Source organism: Anomaloglossus baeobatrachus, chromosome 2, assembly GCF_048569485.1.
Source record: "Anomaloglossus baeobatrachus isolate aAnoBae1 chromosome 2, aAnoBae1.hap1, whole genome shotgun sequence".
In the NCBI taxonomy this organism is placed as follows: domain Eukaryota; kingdom Metazoa; phylum Chordata; class Amphibia; order Anura; family Aromobatidae; genus Anomaloglossus; species Anomaloglossus baeobatrachus.
The window spans coordinates 181751522-181776588 of NC_134354.1; the positions used below are offsets into that span (position 1 = coordinate 181751522).

Consider the following 25067-nt stretch of genomic DNA (forward strand, 5'->3'; position numbering starts at 1 on the left):
TACACATGATCCGGAGTACCCAAAGTTTCCGATCATGCAAGACCGGAAATGCTGAGGACTCCTGATCATGCCCAGTTAGGCAGGGATTACTAATATGCACCCAGAACTGCTCGTGGTACTGGGTGCATATTGCGCCTGACAGGTTCCCTTTAAGAGATTCAATCATTTCTAGTGCTAGGATAACCGTTTCACCCAGGTCTAGGGTATACTCCTCTGATAAGTAAGTGGGAAGCAAAACTGTGGTGTTGATGTCACCTTCTATTACCTTAGACCAGTCTATTAATTCAGATTTTTTTTTTACTAAAATGTAATTATTTTTTTTTGATGCTCAGATAAAAATATCTGATAAAGTTTGAGTCTGGTAAGAGCCTTTGTCATACTTTGTGATGAGAAATAGAGTTCACTAATGCAGTAATTGTATGAGTATGATGGATGAGTTAATCACATCAAAGTTTTTTCTAGTGTCGTATTAAAAGGACTGCCATCAGGATCTGACTTCCCAGAGGGAGATCATAAAATCCAATACACCGTATTCGACAGAGCTGAGAACAAGGCGTCATGTAAATTCACTGTGAAAGTCCGAGGTATGTTTAATTAGGATTGCACTAGCTCATGATTTTTTTTTAAAGAACTATCAAATATTAAGATATATAAGAATGCCTTTGTGGGCAAATTCATAGGACTTACATATTGTTGTGAGTGTTGCTTTTCTGTTTATACGTACATGTGGTAGAGATATGTCTACAGAATTTGTACAGCTGCCCCCAAAACTTACAATATGTGTACTACCCTATGGTAGAACCATACTTCGGAATTTGATGTATTTGATTGTTCTGGTTATGTGCTGCATTGTGGTTCCATACAAATGGCAGGTTGTGTAGAGTCTTTGAACCCACTTAAGAACCATGTACGAATAAGAGACATTTCACTTCCTGATCTCAATGAAAAATATAAAAATGGTGCCAATGGGTAATCATGTTACTAAATGGTGTGTGCCCAGTGTACCACATATAAGAAAAAGTCATGCATGAAAAGGATTTCCCCGTGTGTGCTCAGTCACCAGTCATTGTTATTATCCAACTACAACCCAATGCCTTATTAATAAGAGTTACCTAATATACAATTTGCTTGTCTCTGTCTTTTTACTAAGTAAGGCGCTGTGCTAAGCTGAATGCTCCTGAGAATGGATACGTTAAGTGTTCAGGAGCTAAAGATAACTATGGTGCAACCTGTGACTATTTTTGCATGGGCGGTTATGAATTGCAAGGAAGCCCAGCTCGTGTGTGCCAGTTCAATTCTGAATGGTCCGGCGCAGATCCCACGTGTTCCTGTAAGTACATAATAATTTACATGATATTAACATTTTTGAATAGCCAATGTAGACGTTAATTAGATTTGGCACTTAGATACCTGAGCAATTTATAACTCATATGAAGATAAAGGATTATACAAAGGGATACTTTTATAAAAAATGGGCATGGGGCCCTGGGTAACTAGTAAAATTAGACTCTTGTTCACCATTTTAGTCAGTTGTTCTTCTAATATCAATAAAAATAAATTTTATATATATATATATATATATACTAGAAGGTGGCCCGATTCTACGCATCGGGTATTCTAGAATTTACGTATTGTGTAGTTCATGTATGATTTTTGTTATATACATATATATATATAGATGTTGTTGTGTGTAGTTACCAAGTGTTTGTGTAGGGCGCTGTACATGTTCTGGGTGTTGTCTGGGTGTGACGGGGGGGGTGAGAGCGGTGCTGTATGTGTGTTGCGTGTGTTGCGTTGTTTGTGGAGCGCTGTGTGTCTGTAGCGTTGTATGTGTTGCGCGGTTTGTGTGTGTGTGGTGTGTTTTGGGGGGAGGTATGTTTTGTGCAATGTGTGTGTTGTGCGGTATGTGCGTATATTTGTGTGTGCCGCGGTGTTTGTGTGTTGGGTGTTGTGTGTGTGCAGCGTTGTCTGTGTGTGTGGGTGTCTGTGTAGGGCAGTTGTTTGTGGTTCCCAGTGTGTGTGTGTGTGGTGTGTTGTGCAGTGCGCGTGCGTGTGTGTGTGTGTGTTGGGGGGAGGTGTGCACTTCCCATCGTGCTTCATCCCCCATGCAGCGCACTCCCCATCATGCTCCATCCCCCATGCAGCGCACTCCCCATCGTGCTCCATCCCCTATGCTGCGCACCCCCATTGTGCTCCATTTCCCATGCTGCGCACTCCCAAACGTGCTCCATCCGCCATGCTGCGCACTCCCAAACGTGCTCCATCCACCATGCTGCGCACTCCCAAACGTGCTCCATCCGCCATGCTGCGCACTCCCAAACGTGCTCCATCCGCCATACTCCGCACTCCCCATTGTGCTCCATCCCCCATGCAGCGCACTCCCCATCGTGCTCCATCCCCTATGCTGCGCACTCCCCATCGTGCTCCATCTCCCATGCTGCGCACTCCCAAACGTGCTCCATCCGCCATGCTGCGCACTCCCAAACATGCTCCATCCGCCATGCTGCGCACTCCCAAACGTGGTCCATCCGCCATGCTGCGCACTCCCAAACGTGCTGCATCCCCCATGCTGCACACTCCCAAACGTGCTCCATCCGCCATGCTGCGCACTCCCAAACGTGCTCCATCCGCCATGCTGCGCACTCCCAAACGTGCTCCATCCGCCATGCTGCGCACTCCCAAATGTGCTCCATCCGCCATGCTGCACACTCCCAAACGTGCTCCATCCGCCATGCTGCGCACTCCCAAACGTGGTCCATCCGCCATGCAGCGCACTCCCAAACGTGGTCCATCCGCCATGCTGCGCACTCCCAAACGTGCTCCATCTGCCATGCTGCGCACTCCCAAACGTGCTCCATTCGCCATGCTGTGCACTCCCAAACGTGCTCCATCCGCCATGCTGCGCACTCCCAAACGTGCTCCATCCCCCATGCTGCGCACTCCCCATCGTGCTCCATCCACCATGCTGCACCAGCATCAGCCTCTCTACCCGCAGCATCAGCCTCTCTGCCCGCAGCATCAGCCTCTCTCCTCCCAGCATCAGCCTCTCTACCCGCAGCATCAGCCTCTCTCCTCCCAGCATCAGCCTCTCTGTCCCCAGCATCAGCCTCTCTGTCCCCAGCATCAGCCTCTCTCCTCCCAGCATCAGCCTCTCTCCTCCCAGCATCAGCCTCTCTCCTTCCAGCCTACCCCAGCCTCAGCCTCCCCCAGCATCAGCCTCTCAACTCCCAGCATCAGCCTCTCTCCTCCCAGCATCAGCCTCTCTCCTCCCAGCATCAGCCTTTTCTGTCCCCAGCATCAGCCTCTCTCCTCCTAGCCTACCCCAGCCTCAGCCTCCCCCAGCATCAGCCTCCCCCAGGATCAGCCTCTCTCCTCCCAGCATCAGCCTCTCTCTTCCCAGCATCAGCCTCTCCTCCCAGCCTACCCCAGCCTCAGCCTCCCCCAGCATCAGCCTCTCTCCTCCCAGCATCAGCCTCTCTCCTCCCAGCCTACCCCAGCCTCAGCCTCCCCCAGCATCAGCCTCTCTCCTCCCAGCATCAGCCTTTTCGGTCCCCAGCATCAGCCTCTCTTCTCCCAGCCTACCCCAGCCTCAGCCTCCCCCAGCATCAGCCTCTCTTCTCTCAGCCTCCCCATCCCAGCCTTCCCCAGGATCAGCCTCTCTCCTCCCAGCCTCCACCAGCACGCCGTGCTCCTCTGCCGACACTCACAGATCCGATCGCATACACTCACACACACACACACACACCCGATCGCATACACTCACACACACCCGATCGCATACACTCACGCACACACACATTGACGATATTGCACATACGCGCTCACACTCACAACATCCGGAGATGCCACATGCTTCTGGCCATGTGATCCTCCGGCAGGTCCTGGAAGCTCACAGCACAGTATCGCCGCCGAGAAGCAAGCGATATCCCAGGATGTTGAGTGTGTGGATGCGATGTGATGTGTGTGTGAGGTGTGTGTGAGAGTGAGTGTGATCTGATGTGTGTGTGTATATATGTGTGTGTGTGTGCTGTTATGTGTGTGCGTGTGTGTATGTTCCGCCGCTGCAGGACCTTGATGCGCTGGTAACTATGCTACCATGGTTACCAGCGTATCTCGTCCCCCGCTCGCACGGGAGCCCACACCAGCATACGCCGGCCAGCCCCAGCAATGCGAGGGTATGTGTCGGCTGGTTTGGCGGCGTACGCTGATGTGGGCTCCCAGGGGTACAGTACTCACTTGGGAGTCGTGGCTCCGTGACCGTGTCGGCTCGGGGAAGGCGTGGGGGGGCGGGGCCAGAGCTAGCGTGCATTGCGTGAGGGGGGCAGGGCGTGGCCGAGTTGCCAATGCCTGCAGGGTGCCGGGGCGAGAGGCCAATCTGTGGGGGGGGCGGAACCTGGGCGAGCGGCCGGCCAATCCGTGTGGGGGCGCAGCCTGGGCGAGCGGCCAATCCGTGCGGGGGGGCGGGGCCATGGCGAGCCCAGCGGCCAATCAGCTTTGTGTCACCGTAAGGACACAATTTTGGAGCAAGACAGACAGACAGACAGACAGAATAAGGCAATTATATATATATATATATATATATACACAGTAGTTGAAATAGGTATTGAACACGTCACCAATTTTCTAAGTAAATATATTTTGAAAGGTTCTATTGACATGAATTTTGCATGTTAACAAATCATCCAATACACAAAGGCAAAGATATCAAACCATGCATGTCCATAAATTGTTATGTGTAATAATGGCAAATGACACAGGAAAAAACTATTGAAGACATGAAGAAACAGAGGTGCAAAAAGGCATGGAAAAAGGAAAGTCATGAAGCCAGCTAAAATCTATCAGTAATTAGAAAGTAATCCTTACACTTAGTGAAAAATAATATCAGCTGGTTCAACTCATATATAAAAGGTGTCTCATTACTAATGTGCCACTCAAGAAACATCTCATGATGGGTAAAACCAGTGAGCTGTCTCAAAATCTTATTATTGCAAATCTTTTTGTTAGAAAAATTTATAAACTATTAAAGGCACCAGTGAGCACTGTTGGGGTCATAATCTGGAAGTGGAAAGAACATAATTTCACCATAAACCAGCTGCGACCAGGTGCTCCCCACAAGATTTCAGACAGATGAGTGAAAAGAATTATCAGAAGAATTGTCCAAGAATCAAGAACCACCTATGGAAAGCTACCAGAAAGTCCTGAAATCAGCTGGTACAATTGTTTCAAAGAAAACAATAAGTAATGCACTTAACCATCATGGCCTGCATGCACGCTCACCACGCAAGACTCTATTGCTGAACATAAATCATGATCAAGCGTGTGAACTGAGCTGAATCCAATAGAAAATTTATGGAAGGAAGTAAAGCTCAGAGTTCATAGAAGACGCCCATGGAACCTTCACGATTTGAAGACTGTTTGTATGGAAGAATAAGTCAAAATCACACCCGAGCAATACATGTGATTAGTTTCTCCATAAACGAGGCAGCTTAAAGCGTGTTAAAGCTGGATGCGATAATTTGGTGTGAGTGCTGCATGCAAGAATTCTGCATGGAGGTTAAGTGGGTACCCCTGGATACAAGTTTGCTGTCTATAAGGGAGGGTTGCACAAGCTTTCTTGGGAAGCTTTGGCTGTCAATATACCAGTAATATGAGCTCTGTATGACACTACAATGGGAAAGGGTGAGCTCACTAAATGTAGCTTGTGACCATCTCTTAAAACTGAATGTGGCTCTCAAGGTAAGAAAGGTTGGGGACCACTGGTCTAGGGAAAATGAAGCTTTATAGTCTACACTCTCTGAAAGTTCAGTCGTTGTGGGTTTTCTAGGAATTGGTGTGCTTAATCATTTGCCCAATGTGTAGTCTAATGCACCCCCTAAAAACACCACATGTTGACTGTAATGTAAAAATGATTCCCACGCTAAGCTATTAATTTTAAATTGGCGAAAGAAGATCTTTAACACTACCAGTAGACGTGATGATACTTTTTTAATTGAAAACTAATCATTAAAAGTACCACTTTGGACATTTATGGCTTATCGTCAAGATATGACATGTCTGACAGATTAAGAACCTACAAATTCTTCTAGAATGGAACCCTCTTATGCAAGTCAGCTGAGGTGCCACATATGAGCATCTCTCTTGCTCTTTACGATAGATGTGGGTCATGACCTTTATCTTGTAAATATGACAGAAATCTACCAGATAGGACGACCTCTTTACGTTCAAGTTTCTTGGCAGATACTATGAAACGAGGGCAACAGTGGCAGTATTGCCATTTAGATATTTCAGCAGTGCTTTTGTAACTCCTTGATTTTTTTTATTTTTTAGCTTGTAAATAATGTAATATGATTAGTCCCAGTTTAATTGTCCTTTTACATTACAAATCATTTTACTCCACCAGTTAAATTCTTAATTTATTTTTATATTAGTCAGAACTTTACATTTCTATTAAGGAGCTTCCATTCCCCTAAATACATTTACATTTAGATACCATGCTTGTTACCTGAGGCCGTGGATGGGATAGCTCCCTCTCCTGACTCTCCCATAGATATGATCGCTCACCCATTCATGTGCTTTCAATGGAGAGATAAAAGTAAGCTTTGGCCAGATGACTTTGATAGCTCCTTGTCTCCTCTGACAACTTTATTCCCCCAACATCATCTATTGCGGGTGAGTCAGGAGGCATCCATTCATTTTAGATGGCCCCAGGGAAGTCAGATTGTTTGGTCAACTTTCATGTAATGTGAATGGTGCCTTTACATTCTTACTGTACAGTTATCTTTAAAGAAAATTGACCTTCATTTTCTATTTAGTTCCCATTGTCATGCCTATAACATGTAGCTGTTCAGTCTGGTATCTCATATTGTCTCCCATAGCATATCATATTTAATGTCTTATGCTATTGTGGCGCCCCTGAGGCTTCAGTAGCCACAGGGCATTACATTTTATTCAAAGTGCGATGCTTGGACTCGAGTGATGAAGGAGTTAATCACTAGTGTTGCTTTCTCACTTACAAAACATCTAGCTTTGAGTCACCACTTGCACAGGAAGCCAGGCAATCTGGGGGATTCCAGGTTACCAGGGCAACAGCCACTAAGAGTCATCCCAAGGGTGGGGGCACTGAGTGAGTAAGAGAGACACAAACCTTTTACACTGGAGTTTAGTCTGGGAGCCGGATAGAGCAGACAGCCTTAAGAGAGGAAGGAGAGCAAGGCTGGACCTTGGGACGGGAGACTGGTGGATGTTGTCCCAGGACCGGGGGCCACAACACCACATGGAGTCTGCAGGAATGGGACTGGAATAGGGCGTGAGGCAACCAGTGGAGATGGTGAGACAGAGGAGACATCGTAGCCGAGGTCGAGCCTAACCGATCCCACAGTGCCAGCGCAGTTGGGGTGCAGAACCCTCAGTTGGGGAAACCTTCATGGACTCTAACAAATCTGCAGGGGTTGGAGATTTCATGTCCCATCGCCCACCACCCACTTACCCGGAGCACAGTAACATATAGGATCCGGGATCGAGTTTACAGCCAGGCCCCACGGCGAGGACCGGCGTCACCTGCACACAGGATGGGAAAATTAACACAGACAGCGGGATCCCCAAGTTGCTTCAAGCCACGGGGATCCACAACCAAGTGCAAGGAGGAAGGTCTCACACATTTCCACAGACACCCGTGATTGCCTCTGATTCACCCAGGACCAGCTTGAGTCCATCCATTGAGTCCCTCCGGGGACCTTTAAGAACTGTGAGTAAACGGAACTTTTAACCGCAGCCCCTGTGTTGTCCTTGTCATTGCCAGCGCTGCCGCCCTGTGCTTTGGGGCCATCAGCCGTACCCATCGCCCTCATCCTCCCTGGGGCTCGCTTCACCTGTGGGAAGCTGTCCGCGCCCCACGGGTGGCGCTGCAAAGCATCCCTCATTCCCATCCAACACCGCTCCTGGAAGAGGAAAAGTGGCAGGAAGGGTTGGCGGCGGTGGAGGCAGAGACCCCAGTCACTGCTGCAACCGGTGACACGCTTCCCAGGAACCCTTCACGCTCCTTCCATCCCCCCTTTACACCTTGCACTGACTTGTTTGTCTTTTACATGTAGCTGACGGGGCCACGGAGCCGGGTCAGGCCAGTCACAGCAACCCCATAAAACCACTGGCCTGGTGATGAGTAACCCCTGAGGCCCCGTGAGGTGCTACACTATTTATACTGCAATTAATAACACTTGACATTTCCCCTTTCTTTATCTTTATATCATGTATAGTGATGAAAATAAGTATTTGATACACTGCCGATTTTACAAGTTTTCCCACCTAAAAACAAAGGCGAGGTCTGTAATTTTTATTGTAGCTACACTTCAACTGTGACAGACAAATAAAACAAAAATCCAGAAATCACATTGTATGTTTTTTAAATACTTAATGTGCATTTGATTGCAAGAAATAAGTATTTGATCGCCTACCAACGAGCAAGAATTCTGGCTCTCACAGACCTGTTATTGTTTTTTCTTTAAGAAGCCCTCCTACTCTGCACTCATTACCTGTATTAATTGCACCTGTTTGAACTTGTTACCTGTATAAAAGACGACTCTCCACACATTAAAATCACACTCCAACCTCTCCACCATGGCCAATACCAAATAGCTGTAAGACACCAGAGACAAAATTGTAGACCTGCACAAGGTTGGGATGGGCTTCAGAACAATAGGAAAGTAGCCTGGTGAGAAGGCAACAACTGTTGGTGCAATTATTAGAAAATGGAAGAAACACTACACAACTGTTAATCTGACTGTGAATCCTTGTAGGGTAAGGATTATTCTGAGAAAAGTCAGAAATCAGCCCAGAACTAAACAGGAGGACCTGGTCAATCACCTAAAGAGAGCTGGGACCACAATCTCAAAGATTATCATTAGTAACACAGTACGCCACAGTTCCCCCTACTCATGCCAGCACATGTCCAGGACAGTTTGAAGTTCGCCAATGACCATCTGGATGATCCAGAGTAGACATGGGATAGATACAATGGGATTTTCTGGATTTTTTAAAAATTTCATCTGTTTACAGTTGAAGTGTATGTCACGTCCCCACCGGAGTCCGCTCCTGCGACTTCTGCTCCGATCGCCAGACGACGCCATGTTTCCACCATGGATAGTGCTGGTAATGGGAGAGGAGTCGGTGCCCGAGGTTCTGCGGAGCACAGGCTCCTCTCAAACACTAGGCTGGGTTTCCCTGGAACCTGCAGTACCACTGGCTGACTGTAGGTGGCATGTGTCTCCCGGCTGAAGTGGCCAACATTCACCTGCAGCCTATGGGAAGACACCACACCCTTCTTATTCCCCCTCCTGTCACATGACCACTGCCAGTGATAGTTCTGTTCTCCTGGCTCATGTGCTGTTTGTATTGTGATTCCTGTGCGCTGACCTTGCTTGTTGTTTGACTACCCTCCTGCCTGTCGTTTTTGTACCTTGCTGCCAGTTCCGGATTTGACCCCTGCTTTGTCTCCTCACTACGCCCTTGCCTGCCGATTCTGTTCCTGTTTTGCATCTCCTGGATTTTGACCCTGCCTGACGACCACGGACTACAGTCTACCACAGGTAGCGATCTCTGCGGCTCTGTGTAATTCCAAATCCCTGTAAAGGGGTTAAAGGGTTGCAGAGTTCTTGGGGTCCTGCTTTGTGAGTGGCTTTTCTCTAGATTCCCCTTACAGCCAGTCTGAGTCTGTGGCTCCTATCAGGCATTACAGTGTACCTACGATAAAAATTACTGACTTCTCCATTCTTTGTAGGTAGAAAAACTTGCAAAATTGGCAGTGTATCAAATACTTATGTCCCCACTGCATATCTAGTATTCATGGTTGCCTTCTTATATCTGTATTGTATAGAATTATTTTTCGCCTGCCAGAATGCCTGCTAAATATTTTATACTCTTTTTGCTCTGTACTAAGGAAGAAGTATATGCCCACTTAGCTTAAATGTAACCTAACTGAAATTATATCTACTGTCCTCCTCTCTGTATTAGGCTATTAATCACACAGAGAGACTGTACGGGAATGGTGACATAAACTGTCTTCTTATTTTATTTTCCTTATTCTTTTTTTCTCTCTTCACAATTCTTTCACTGGCAGCAGAAAAATAAATAAATGAGAAGAATTACCAAGCTAGGAAGAAATTTCTTATTTGACTTAAAACACAATATCCACAAGTTCAGGTTATGGGCGAGATTTAATTTCTTGGCTGAATCTTACCGGTCTAAAGATATCTATGAAAGTTAATGCACTGTCTAAATAGAAATTATTGCTAAATATCCTAAAACCAGTGACAAGGCTCAATAAAGAGTTGGATATTAAAGTAGCTACCTGTAAAAACTGGAACTAGAAAATGAATATGCATAGCTATTTACTAAGGAGCATTGCCAGGATTACAATGCCCTGAAAAAGCATACATGCCCAGTGAATGTTTCCTCATTTTTTTCACATTACACCCACAAACTTAAAAGTATTTTATTGGGATTTTATGTGATATACCAACACAATGTAGCAAATATTTATGAAATGTAAAGGAAATTATACATTGCTTTCCAAATATTTTAAAGATATAAATCTGAAAATTGTGACATGCATTTGTATTCAGCTCCTGCAATTTGATACTACTAAATGAAAATCTGAGTGACCCAATTTGCCAGCAGACATCACATATTTAGTAAATTGAGGCCACCTGTGTGAAATTTTGTCACACCATTACTACAGCTGTTAAGTGAAGGCCTCAGAGTTTTGTTTGAGAACATTAGTGATCAGACAGCATCATGAAAACCAAGGAACACACCAGACAGGTCAGGGATAAATTTGTGGAGATGATTAAAGCAGGATTAAGTTATAAAAAATAGCACAAACTCTGAAGATCTCCCAGCGCTTTGTTCAATTCATCATCCAAAAATAGAAGGATTATGGAATAACTACAAACCTACCAATACATTATTGTCCACCTAAAGTGACATCCCAAGCATGGAGAGCACGAATTAGAGAAGCAACAAAGAAGTCTATGGTCACTCTGGAGGAGCTGTAGAGATCCACAGCTCAGGTGGGAGAATCTGTCCACAGAATCACTATTAGTGGTCCACAAATCTGACCTTTATGGAAGAGTGGCAAGAAGAAGTACATTTTTGAAAGCAAGCTATAAGAAGTCCCATGTGCAAAAAACATGTAAAGGACACAGCAAACATCTCCAAAAAGATGCTCTTGTCAGATGGAGATGAAAGTAGAACTTTTTGGGCTAAATGTAAAATGTTATCTGTAGCAGAAAACTAACTCTCCACATCACCCTGAAAATATCATCCCCCCCACGTCAAACATAGTGGTGGCAGCATCATGCTGTGGGGATGCTTTTCTGCAGTGGAGAAAGGTAAGTAGGTCAGAGTTGAGGGGAAGATGAATGGTGCTAAATACAAGGCAATCCTAGAAGAAAAGCTGTTATAGGCTTGAAAAGACTTGAGACTGTCACGTAGGTTCACTTTCCAGCAAGACGATGATCCTAAACATACTAGCAGAGCTACAATGGAATAGTTTAGATCAGTGTTTTCCAAACTCTAGTCGTCATTACCCCAGCAGGTCTTGTTTTCAGGACTTCCTTGTATTGCACAGTTGACGCATTGATAATTGTTCATCATTCAATGATAAGTAAATCCTGGAAACATGATCGGTTCAGGGCCTTGAGGGCTGGACTTTGGAGAACACTGGTTTAGATTTAAGTATATTCATGTGTGTGAATGGCTAAGTCAAAATCTAAACCTAAATCTCATTAAGAATCTATGGTGACTTGAAAATTGCTGTTCACAGACCCCTCCAACCAATCTCACTGATCTAGAGCTATTTTGAGAATGGGCAAAAATTTCAGAATCTAGATGTGCAAAGTAATTTCCCCATAAGACCAAGTGGTATTGTTACCTATTTTGTACTCACTAGCTGCAAAAGTCTGCTGTCGAGTGTCTAAATAGCAGTACCACATAATGTTTCATACAGTAGGTAAAGATTACTAACTTACTGTAACAAAAAAAAACTCCATTCATATAGTATTCCCGTAGATTTACAGGTCTCTCTCTATGTGCCTATAGGGAGAGACCTGTCAGTCACAAGCATGGGTATGGGAAGAAGCCACCAGGGGCCTGCCTCCTGGACTATTTACATCATCTCCAGCTACTTCAATGTATGTTTTTTCATAAAAACCCCGCTGCATTTCATAGTGAAACATACAGGTTTGCAATAACAGTGCCCATAAAAGTTCTATACTTCTGTGGCTCCCTACGTCTTGCCTTAGGGTGATCTGAATGTGGATGTTAAAATCCTACAATTCCCTCTCCTTGCAGACTTCTGGAGAAATGATATTAGCTTATAAACATAACTTATAAACTACAGTATGTATGGATGAGTCCAGAATCAGAAAAACGTGCCCTCTGTTTTCTACAGAAGCAACAGCACTACCACATGTTAATGGCTTCAATTGTGCTTGACTTACTGAATTATAGATGAGCTGCAGGCACAGCTCACCGACAAGAGGAGCAGTGTTTCTAGAGGAAAACAGCACATATGGACTTTAAAGAAGACCTGTCACCAGGTCAAAAGTGGCCAAGTTTTGCTCTTATTTTATTCCCGCTGATTAATACAACTTACGTTTTTATTTTAAATCCGCCATACAGTACCAGAGACATGGATCTTTCCATTTAGTGCTAATTCTTATGGTCTTTACCATGGCATTGCTCACGTGGTAATAATACAAAGCAGCCTATAGGCACCTCCCCAGAGATTCCTGAGAGCCACACCTCCTTGTAAAAATCATACACATTAGCACTAAAGGCCCAGATCTCTGGAATTGTAGAGTGGATTAACCCCATAGCGACGGCCTAACGTCTCAAGACGTCGGAAAAACAGGGTACTTATTCTGTTCCGACGTCTTGAGACGTCAGGCCGGAAAAAGGTTGTAGCGCCCCCCAGTGACGAAAAATCTCGGGGGTTTCAGCTACCGGGGGTAGCTGAGACCCCCAAGATTATGAATCGGGGTGTTTTTTTTGTTCCCCGATAATGTGATCGCCGGTATACACCGTATACCGGCGACAACATTAAAAAAAAAAAAATGGCAAATACTACTAATTTCTTTCTCATCTGACATGATCAAACATGTCAGATGATAAAGAAATATAAGCCCCTAGTGCCCCCAAAGCCCCCGGTACCGGAGAAAATCACCCCCCACCCCCCACCCCCCCCGGACATCCAAAATGGCGCCGACGCGCGGCGAAAACTCCCGCCGCCGCCGGCTCTGCATTCATTTCCCTCCGATCTGAAATGATCAAACATTTCAGATCGGAGGGAAATGTCCTCCCCCTGATCCCTCCTCCGGTCCACCGGAGCTGTCTGGTCACCGGAGCCCCCTCCGGTTCTCCAGACCTTGCAAGATGGCGCCGGCGCGCTGACAACTGCTGCTGCTGCCGCCGCATTCATTTCCCTCCGATCTGAAATGATCAAACATTTCAGATCGGAGGGAAATGTCCTCCCCCTGATCCCTGCTCCGGTCCACCGGAGCTGTCTGGTCACCGGAGCCCCCTCCGGTTCTCCAGACCTTGCAAGATGGCGCCGGCGCGCTGAAAGCTGCTGCTGCTGCCGCCGCATTCATTTCCCTCCGATCTGAAATGATCAAACATTTCAGATCGGAGGGAAATGTCCTCCCCCTGATCCCTGCTCCGGTCCACCGGAGCTGTCTGGTCACCGGAGCCCCCTCCGGTTCTCCAGACCTTGCAAGATGGCGCTGAAAGCTGCTGCTGCTGCCGCCGCATTCATTTCCCTCCGATCTGAAATGATCAAACATTTCAGATCGGAGGGAAATGTCCTCCCCCTGATCCCTGCTCCGGTCCACCGGAGATCTCTGGTTCCCCGGAGCCCCCTCCGGTTCTCCAGAGCCCTCCCTCCGGTCCACCGGGGTCCGATCCGCTAGATCCCGGTATCTCCCACCCGATCTGGGATCCCCCGTTCCCCCACCGCCCCTGCACAGTACCTCAATAAAGGATCGTTGGGCCCCCCGGTCCCCCGGTCCCCCGCGGCCCCCCTTCCTCCCTTCTCCTGGAAAATGGCGGGCGCATGCGCAGTATGCTTGGCATAATCTGCCTCCTGCACCCGGCAACAAAAAAAAAAAAAATCTGATTGGCTGTTTAGATTTGAATACTGTGATAGATCCTATCACAGTAGTCAAAATGCCAATATTTGATAAATATGGCAGCATTTAGGTCTGCCTTTCTCCTCTCTCCCTTGTAGTTGATCTGGGAGAGAAGAGAGAGAGACTACGTGCTGCCATATAGAGAGAAAAAGTTATAAATTCACAAAGATCATCATATTCCCAATTTTTCTGATCACCCCCCTGTGATCATCCCCTCCTCCATCATTCCGTCATCCCTCGCTGCGTCATTCCCCTAAATATTTTTTTTTATAATCTTTATAAAAAAATTTAGGGTTTATATAAAAAAAAAAAAAAAAATACTAGTGTTAGGTTTTTTTTAATTTTTTGTTAGCCAGGGATAAAAACAAAAACCATGGCCCGCAGGATGTTTACGGCAGAGCAAGCGTACTCACTGCTTGCCTCCGGCAGTTCTGGGTCAGAGACCGAATCGGCCTCAGAAAGAGATTTTTCAGATAGCGGTGACGATTCGGCTTCCTCCACGGGGTCCCACACCCCGCTAGTCGCCGCTGCTGAAGCGTCAGGGGCAGGACCTAGTTCTGCAGTCCCCCATGCTCTCTGGAACCCCGACCCGTCCTTTACCCCACAAATTCCCCCTTTCATAGGAGACCCTGGCATAAAAATAAATGTCACCAATTTTGCCCCACTGGATTTCTTCCAAATTTTTGTTAACCAACAAGTACTTGAGCATATCACCCACCACACCAACTTGTACGCCCGTCAATATATTGCCCAAAAGCCAACATCTGTGCATTCCCGTTCCTGGATCCCCACAAGCGTCCCGGAAATCAAAAAATTTTTAGGCATTACCCTCAACATGGGAATAGTGAAAAAACCCAGTTTACGCTCCTACTGGGCAACCAAATCTGTCCACGCCACCCCTGTATTTGCAGCCATAATGCCCAGAACCCGATATGAGACCCTATTGAGATTCCTCCATTTTAGTGATAATTCCCAAGTCCCCCCAAGAACTGACCCCAATTATGACCGCCTTAATAAATTGAAACCCCTAATATCCCTCCTGAAAGAGTCCTTCCTAACTTCCTACAGCCCAGAGGAGAATGTTTCGGTTGACGAGTCCCTAATGAGCTACAAGGGCCGTCTCTCATTCCGTCAGTTTATCCCCTCCAAAAGAGCCAAGTATGGCATAAAATTATATAAAGTGTGCGAAAGCACCAGCGGGTACACGTGTAACTTTATCATTTATGAGGGTAGGGACCGCCAAATAAGCCCACCCAACTGTCCCCAGACAATTAGCATCCCAGGAAAAATTGTCTGGGAGCTAATGACGCCATTTCTTGGTAAAGGTTACCACGTGTACACCGACAACTACTACACTAGTATCCCCCTATACCAATCCCTCCATGCTGCAAATACAGGGGCCTGTGGGACAATAAGGAAAAACCGTGTTGGTTTGCCGGCACAGTTAGTGTCCAGACGTCTAGACAAGGGGGCGTCATTCGCACTGGCAAGTGACAAACTGCTTGCCGTAAAGTGGAATGACCGCAAGGACGTCTACATGCTCACCACCCTGCATGAGGACACCACTGTGTCGGTCAGAGAGAGGGGAGCCACCAGGGACAAACAGAAACCCTTCTGTGTGACCCAATACAACAGGTTTATGGGTGGCGTGGACCTGTCTGACCAGGTGCTCCAACCATACCTGGTAAAGCGGAAAACGAGGGCCTGGTACAAAAAGGTAGCAATCTACCTGATACAGATTGCTACCTACAACAGTTTTGTACTGTATAAAAAATCACAAGGGCCCCTCACATTTCTGCAATACCAGGAAAAAATTATTGAGTCCCTCATGTTTGACTCAGCGGCACCAGAGGCAGCCTTCGAGTCAGAGACTAACGGAACGGCATTTTATGCGTCTCATGCCTCCTACTCCCACCCAAAACCGTCCTAAAAAAAGGTGCCGGGTCTGCAGCAAACAGGGCAATAGGAGCGAATCAAGATATTACTGTCCCATGTGCCCTTCCCAGCCAGGACTTTGTGTTACCCCCTGCTTCGAGATCTACCACACATCCCACAATTATTAGACATCATACACTATTCCCAAATTGTGTGGTAGGGTTTTTCTTTCACAACATTTATATTTTCTGTGTAGTGAGCCCCTGTGTTACTTGTCAAATAAAATTTACTATTTTCATCAGTAAAACACATTTTACCCCATTTCACAAATAATTCCAGGACTTGATCACTCACATACCGAAGTGTTATGCAGACAAATTCTCGTCATATGCCCACGTCTGCGTACTCCAGAATGTGGACCCCGCAAATGTTCTTGAAACATCTGATCATCTGACAAATAATTCCAAGATTTGATCACTCAAAGTTTTAGCACCAGTCATCTTAGTCTGACTGCTATTACAACTACGTCTTGGTGATACGGGCATGATAATTTTATTGGAGGATCTGAAGCTGTTCTGTAATTTTACACCATGGGCTTTACTGCATGGTTCTTGCCGAACCTCCTGCACTGGACAATACGTTTATAACCCTGTGGGGGACTGGTTGTTTTGTGCATATAGCGGTTCCGACCTTGGCAGGTAGGAGCCTGTTATGATGTACCATGTCGTCTGGCACAATTGTCCCTCATATAGGGATTGATGATGCTAAATAGACATTGTACGACCAGTCTCTGAAAAATTAACGTGTCCTTCTAGCCCTCCTGGTGTTCCTTCATCTCTGGAACAAGCACAAGTCTGCCATATAGTTGGCGGTATTTTCCTCCACATTTTGCCCTTCACTCCAAGATAAAATGTACAAAAAATCCATTTATGTGGGTTTTCAGTTGTTCTGATAACACATAGGCTCTGCAAATCAAATAATCCAAAATGTGAAAAGTGCACCTTCCCTTCCAAGTCCTGCCGTTTGCCCAAACAGACGTTTTTGACTACATGTTGGGTATCGCTGGACTCGTAAGAAAGTGGGTAACAAAATGAGGGGTCCACGTTTTGGTGTTACTGTGGCGCCCCTGACCTGGTCAGGCACCACTGAGTACTGCACCCATGCTGGGGACAGTACAACACAGGTAATCCAGAAGGCTGACTGGGGTGTGGAACACAGGCGCATAGTGATCAGGTCTCACACATGTACCCATGAGAGGACCCCTGGGGATCCCAGGAGGGGGCAAGCCTTCACCTTCACTGGAATAGTGGAGGGGGTAGAGCCTCCATCTCCTCTCAAGGGGTGTGGTGGAGAGTCTGGTTGCTAGGTGGCGTAGGCAAGAACAGGAGAGGAGGGGCAGTGAGTCGGTTAGAGCAGAACTCCATAGGGCTCAGTGAGGAGCAGACCTGTGGGGCTGTTGCTGTCTAACAGCGCCCGCGCAGTGGCTATTGACGGGGGAGAACGGTCAACTAGGAGTGCTGCCTGAAAGCCAGCTTCAGCTAGAGAGTGCACGGAGTGGGAAGTAAGGAGACTGCTAGAGAGCACCAGGCCCAACCGGGCGGCAGATCCCGAAGCGAAGATAGATCCAGCTTTCTTCTGCTAAACCTGCCGGTGTGGGGCTCTCAAAGCCCACACCACATCACCACAAAAGCCGCAGCCACGTAACCGCAGTTAGGGCCCATAGGTCATAGGAGGCAAGAGGCTGGAGTGGCCTGGTCCGGGGAACAAGCACACGGCAAACAACAAGGGGAGAGAGGCTGCAGCATCTTCCCTGGGTGACCCCCATAGGGACTCAAAGTCGGGGTCACCCCAAACCACCAAGGGCTAAGGAAGGCGAGTCAGTAGTCACCCTCATAAAGTCAGCCTGAAGGATACCTGGTTCCCACCTGGTTCATCTCAGCTACGCCCGGGTTACTCACCCTGCCATCTGAAGTGAGTAAAAACCCTGAAAGACATCCTGCCTGTGTGGTCATTCTGCGACTTGTGGTACTACAAACCTACACAGGGCCCTGGGGCTTGCCTCACTCTCAGGAGGCTACTACATCTAACTGCACATACCATCAGCCCCAGGCGACCCTCAACCTGCAGTGGCGGTCCCTACTGGCCGCAATACTGAGAGTGGCGTCACGATCAAAAACCGAAGATTCCCTACCTGTGACCAGCACCAGCTACGTGGAGTCCCTGAAGGTATGCACCGACACAACACCTGTGGGGCTTCACATCTGGCGTCACGAACAGGATAAGGACTAGACCTGTTCAGACAGGTGACCATGTGCCTGGGCGGTCCGCTTGAAAAATTGGAAGCGCCGCCATATTGCCACCATGAAAAGCGCGCTGAAAAACAACAGCAGCCCGCGCTGGAAGAAGTTACCGCCCACGAAGAGGTGTGGCTACCCAGAGATCCCCTGCAGAGTTCTGACCTTGCCAGCTATGAGAGTGGAAGCGTCGAGAAACGGCGGAACAGAAAGGGAGCCACAAGCCTGCTGCTGGGAGAGGAGCTGCTGAAAGAGGCAGAGCAGAAACTGGACAGCTTGTTACAGGAGGCAGCGAAGAGTCCACTGCTGGGAGATCGTGCAGAAGACGGCGCAGAAGAAATGGCGTCTGACCGCAGGAACCCAGAACCAGGCTCCGCTGCCTGGTGGTATCGGGAGCTGGCCCAGTTCTGTGACCGACTGGAGACCCGGGTCATAGAGCAGATCAGAGAAGAACGCACGGAGCTCCTGGAGATGGCTGCGGCGGTACGGACCTACGAGGAGGGAGCCGCGCGACGCCTGCCAGACCGAGCGGCGACGACGCAGACCCCGATGCTGCTACCGGTGGGTGAGTCCAGAGATGCCCCGGCCATCGCAAGTGCCCCGACCCCTGCTGCCACGCCCGCGGTCCCAGAAGAGGCGCCCGGCGCGGCGACGCTGGACCAGGCCGCAGCCACGCTAGAAGCGGCCCGCCAAATCCAGGCTGCTGCAGCCATGCCCCGCCTGTCCCGCAGGGCTCCGACCACCACGGCAGTGCTCATCCGTGCTGCAGGTGTGACGCTGACCCAGGCTGCCACCCTGCTGAACCCGGTCCGCCAAGACCCCAACGCAGCAGCGACGCTCGTCCGCGCCGCAAGTGATATGCTGAACCAGGCCGCAGCCCCGCCGGGTGCGGCCCGCCAAGCTACGGTCACTGCAGCGACGCCCGGCTCAGCCTGCACGGACCCCATCGAGGCTGCGACGCTAATTGAGACCGCGGCTGCAATGCCCAGTCCGGCCCGCCAAGAACCGGCCGCAGTGGTGATGCCCACTGCAACGCAAGCTGCAACCGCGATGCTGAACCAGGCCGCCGCCATACAGGGCGCGGCCCGCCAAGACCAGGCCGCCGCCATACAGGGCGCGGCCCGCCAAGACCAGGCCGCCGCCATACAGGGCGCGGCCCGCCAAGACCAGGCCGCCGCCATACAGGGCGCGGCCCGCCAAGAAAAGACTACCTCATCATTTACCCCGGCCTGTAAGGCCAGAGCAGACACCGCTCCCCGGTCCACAGAGGTCCCTGATAGGCAGCCCACGGTGGGTGAAGACCCTGCATATTGGCAGATGAGGGCTGACATGGAGGCCAAATTTCCACAATGGTTGGTGAGCCAGTACATACCCCCTCCGCATACCCCAAAGAGTCTCCTGATAACTCCTGCAGCAGCTACACCAAAGAGTCCCCCACCTGGGCCGGCTGAAGAGCATCCATCCCCAGCACTGCCACAGCCGGAGTGCCAAAAAGAACTAAGGGGGAGAGAAGGCCAGGAAGCAGAAGGGTTGACTCCGACTCCAGTGCCACCCGCAGCAGATGTGTATTCAGAGCCGGAAATGCTGCCATACTCCCGCTGGGATGAGGAAGACCTGACACCGTCTGCTGACGAAGATCAGCCCCAAGACCTCACCTGGGAGTTTGTGAGCTGCCCTCTACAGAACCCAGCCCGCAAGACACGGCGCCACAGAACACAGTGTGCTCCAGCCCCACAGTCTCCAGAGCAGAAGGAAGTCACCGCCAGAGACCTACAGGAGAAACGGTCCCTGAGAAGGGCCAAAAGCCAGGCTAGAGGACCCCTGTGTTATGGCGTAGTGGAAGACTTTAATCTGAGAAGCGGCTATGGATTTATTGTAGCACCTGGCATCAAAAAGGGAATATTTGTTAACAGGAGAGATGTCAGCGCACACCTGCCTAGAGGACACCCTGGCAGAAATCTGAAAATGGGAGATTCGGTACAGTTTACCATGCACCAAGGTGAAAGGGGATTGTACGCACTTGATGTAGCCTTACGTACCAGCAAACCCTACAGCCATCCCATGCCACAAGAAAGACAAGGAAGACAAGAAAGACAAGGAAGACAAGAAAGACAAGAAAGAAAAGGCAGAGATAAAGAACCAGATGTAGAAACAGACGAAGACCAAGAAAGGAAAGATAAAGAACCTACAGATGAAACAACCACAGACAAAGATCCTACAGATGAAACAACCTCGGACGACGACGGAGAGCAAGAAAGTCACAGGTGCCGGTGCCCTACATGCCCACGCCCTAGTGAAAAAGAGGAGTAAAGTAAAGGAAAGTAAGAAGTTACTGTTTTGACCAGTTTTGACAAGTTTTGTTTGCAACGTTTAAGAAATGCGCCCACAAAAACTATTGTGAGAAATAAACTTTAAGGCTATGAACTTGCTATAGCCACAAACTCTCGCAGTGTAAATAGTTACACCAGTGGCACCACCACCAGGGCCAGCCTGTTTAGGGGCTTGGCTCGTCTGCAACCAGGGGGGCCCGTCCGTAGAAAAGGGCCTTGGCTCACCTGCGACCAGAGAGCACGCCTGTTTATGGGGCCTTGGCTCACCACCACAAAGAGGGTACCTGGCCAGCACCAACTGTGGAGGCCGCCTCTGCATCCTGCCAGAAGAGGCTGACGGCGCGGATCCACCAGGCCAGGTATACCCTGAAACCACCAGCCCATGAAAGCCGCCTCTACATCCTGCCAGAAGTGGCTGAAGCCGCGGCCAACGGGAGAGGAAGATTGGAGGAAAGGTCTAGGGAAACGGATGGCCCAGACCTGGTTACCAACAGGACCGGTGACCTGCCTCCTGAGAGGGTTTTGGGTGGGTTAACGGACTTGTGGGAGGAGGGTGGTGATGTACGATAATTGGTGATCTTAAAATGTTTTACCATGTTTTAATGTTTTATGCATTTTAAAATGTTGTCTTGCAGCCCGAGGACGTGCTGGTGATAACTAAGGGGGAATGTGGCGCCCCTGACCTGGTCAGGCACCACTGAGTACTGCACCCATGCTGGGGACAGTACAACACAGGTAATCCAGAAGGCTGACTGGGGTGTGGAACACAGGCGCATAGTGATCAGGTCTCACACATGTACCCATGAGAGGACCCCTGGGGATCCCAGGAGGGGGCAAGCCTTCACCTTCACTGGAATAGTGGAGGGGGTAGAGCCTCCATCTCCTCTCAAGGGGTGTGGTGGAGAGTCTGGTTGCTAGGTGGCGTAGGCAAGAACAGGAGAGGAGGGGCAGTGAGTCGGTTAGAGCAGAACTCCATAGGGCTCAGTGAGGAGCAGACCTGTGGGGCTGTTGCTGTCTAACAGCGCCCTCGCAGTGGCTATTGACGGGGGAGAACGGTCAACTAGGAGTGCTGCCTGAAAGCCAGCTTCAGCTAGAGAGTGCACGGAGTGGGAAGTAAGGAGACTGCTAGAGAGCACCAGGCCCAACCGGGCGGCAGATCCCGAAGCGAAGATAGATCCAGCTTTCTTCTGCTAAACCTGCCGGTGTGGGGCTCTCAAAGCCCACACCACATCACCACAAAAGCCGCAGCCACGTAACCGCAGTTAGGGCCCATAGGTCATAGGAGGCAAGAGGCTGGAGTGGCCTGGTCCGGGGAACAAGCACACGGCAAACAACAAGGGGAGAGAGGCTGCAGCATCTTCCCTGGGTGACCCCCATAGGGACTCAAAGTCGGGGTCACCCCAAACCACCAAGGGCTAAGGAAGGCGAGTCAGTAGTCACCCTCATAAAGTCAGCCTGAAGGATACCTGGTTCCCACCTGGTTCATCTCAGCTACGCCCGGGTTACTCACCCTGCCATCTGAAGTGAGTAAAAACCCTGAAAGACATCCTGCCTGTGTGGTCATTCTGCGACTTGTGGTACTACAAACCTACACAGGGCCCTGGGGCTTGCCTCACTCTCAGGAGGCTACTACATCTAACTGCACATACCATCAGCCCCAGGCGACCCTCAACCTGCAGTGGCGGTCCCTACTGGCCGCAATACTGAGAGTGGCGTCACGATCAAAAACCGAAGATTCCCTACCTGTGACCAGCACCAGCTACGTGGAGTCCCTGAAGGTATGCACCGACACAACACCTGTGGGGCTTCACATTACATCTTGTAAAAGTGGAAAATTTGGTGCTAAAGCACCACTTTTGTGAAAAAGAAGAACATTTTCAATATGACAACCTATTGTTATAAAATTCTGTGAAGTACCTGTGGGTTCAAAATGCACACTATACCCCTAGATAACATCCTTGAGGGGTATAGATTCCAGAATGGGGTCAGTTGTGGGGGAGCTCTACTGTTTAGCCACTTTAGGGGGTCTCCAAACACAACATGGCGTGCGCTAATGATTCCTGCCAATTTTGCAGTCAAATGGCGCTCCTTTCATTCCGCACCCTGCCGTTTACCCAGACAGTTGATTTCCGCCACATATGATGTATCGGCGAACTCAGGAGAAATTGCACAATACATTTTATGGTGTTTTTTTTCCTTTTACCCTTGTGAAAAAAAAAGCTACATGGTTGAAGTAACAATTTTGTGTTAAAATTAAATTTTTTTATTTTCATGGCTCAACGCTATAAAGTTCTGTGAAGCCCCTGGGGGTTCAGGGTACTCACCAAACATCTAAATAAATTCCTTGAGGGGTCTAGTTTCCAAAATGGGGTCAGTTGTGGGGGGTTTCTGCTGTTTAGGTACCTTAGGGGCCCTACAAATGCAACATGGTGCCCACAATCTATTTCAGCCAAATTTGCTTTCCAAACTTCAAATATTGCTCCTTGTGTTCCCAGCCCTCCCATTTGCCCAAACAGAGGTTTCTGACCACATATGGGGTATCACCGCGCTCATAAGAAAGTGGGTAATAAACGTTGGTGTCCAATTTTTGGAATTACCTCTTGAAAAAGTAAGAAAATTAATGCTAAAGCAACATTTTTGAGAAAAAAATGAAAATTTTCAATATGACAACGTAACGTTATCAAAATCTGTGAAGTACCTGTGGGTCCAAAATGCTCACTATACCCCTAGATAGAAGCCTTGAGGGGTCTAGTTTCCAGAATGGTGTCACTTGTGAGGGGTTTCTGCTGTTTAGGTACCTTAGCGGACATGTAAATGCAACATGGTGCCCGCAATCTATTTCAGCCAAATTTGCTTTCCAAACTTCAAATATTGCTCCTTGTGTTCCCAGCCCTCCCATTTGCCCAAACAGAGGTTTCTGACCACATATGGGGTATCACCGCGCTCATAAGAAAGTGGGTAATAAACGTTGGGGTCCAATTTTTGGAATTACCTCTTGAAAAAGTAAGAAAATTAATGCTAAAGAAACAATTTTTGAGAAAAAAATGAAAATTTTCAATATGACAACGTAACGTTATCAAAATCTGTGAAGTACCTGTGGGTCCAAAATGCTCACTATACCCCTAGATAGAAGCCTTGAGGGGTATAGTTTCCAGAATGGTGTCACTTGTGAGGGGTTTCTGCTGTTTAGGTACCTTAGCGGACATGTAAATGCAACATGGTGCCCGCAATCTATTTCAGCCAAATTTGCTTTCCAAACTTCAAATATTGCTCCTTCTGTTCCGAGCCCTCCCATTTGCCCAAACAGAGGTTTCTGACCACATATGGGGTATCACCGCGCTCATAAGAAAGTGGGTAACAAGTTTTGGGGTCCATTTTGTTGTGTTATTTCTTCTAAAATTGATTACATTTGGGGTAAAGCAACATTTTTAGGTAAAATTTTATTTTTTGCTTTTTTCATTCCACATTGCTTTAGTTCCTGTGAAGCACCTAAAGGGTTAATAAACTTCTTGAATGTGGTTTTGAGTACTTTGAGGGGTGCAGTTTTTAGAATGGTGTCACTTTTGGGTATTTTCTGTCATCTAGGCCTCTCAAAATCACTTCAAATGTGATGTGGTCCCTAAAAAAATGGTTTTGTAAATTTTGATGTAAAAATGAGAAATTGCTGATAAACTTTGAACCCTTCTAACTTCCTAACAAAAAATATTTTTTTTTCCAAAATTGTGCTGATGTAAAGTAGACAAGTGGGAAATGTTATTTATTAACTATTTTGTGTCACAGAACTCTCTGGTTTAACGGAAAAAAAATTCAAAAGTTGAAAATTTCAAAATTTTCAAAAATTTTGCCAAAATTCATATTTTTTCACAAATAAACGCAAAAAATTTTGTCCAAAATTTGGTACTAAAATGAAGTCCAATATGTCACGAAAAAACAATCTCAAAATCAGTGGGATCCGTTGAAGCGTTCCAGAGCTATAACCTGCTAAAGTGACACTGGTCAGAATTGCAAAATTTGGTCTGGTCATTAAGGTGAAAATTAGCTCCGTCACTAAGGGGTTAAAAAAAGAACAACAGTGGGAATAAAATAACAACAAAAACTGGACTTTTTTTCCCTTTTCAGCTGGACAGATGTCCTCCTTAAGGACTTTCCATTAGTTTAATTAAAATAGATCCCAAATCCAGGAGGCAATATCAAAAACGTTCCCAATCCTCGATATTAATATAAATTTCCTTTTCATTCTGGAAGCCATCCATTTGCAACAAAAAAAAAAAGAGAAAAAGATCTTGCTAATGTTTGTGCTTGTAGGGGTGGTATTTATCAAAGGTTCTACCTCACTTTTCCTAGAATAAAAAATTGCCATTTTCTGCTAATTTTATTGTTTTGCG

The 25067-nt window shown here is 47.8% G+C and overlaps 1 protein-coding gene across 2 annotated transcripts in view; it reads left to right on the forward strand.

Moving 5' to 3' along the window:
* The window catches only part of SRPX (sushi repeat containing protein X-linked), a 237066-nt gene that overhangs the window by 187567 nt on the left and 24432 nt on the right, over nt 1-25067 (forward strand). For both annotated transcript variants that reach the window (XM_075333515.1, XM_075333516.1), the window contains 2 exons: nt 463-584; nt 1151-1330. In XM_075333515.1, coding sequence (XP_075189630.1) covers nt 463-584; nt 1151-1330 — 302 coding nt within the window. The remainder of the gene's footprint in view (nt 1-462; nt 585-1150; nt 1331-25067) is intronic.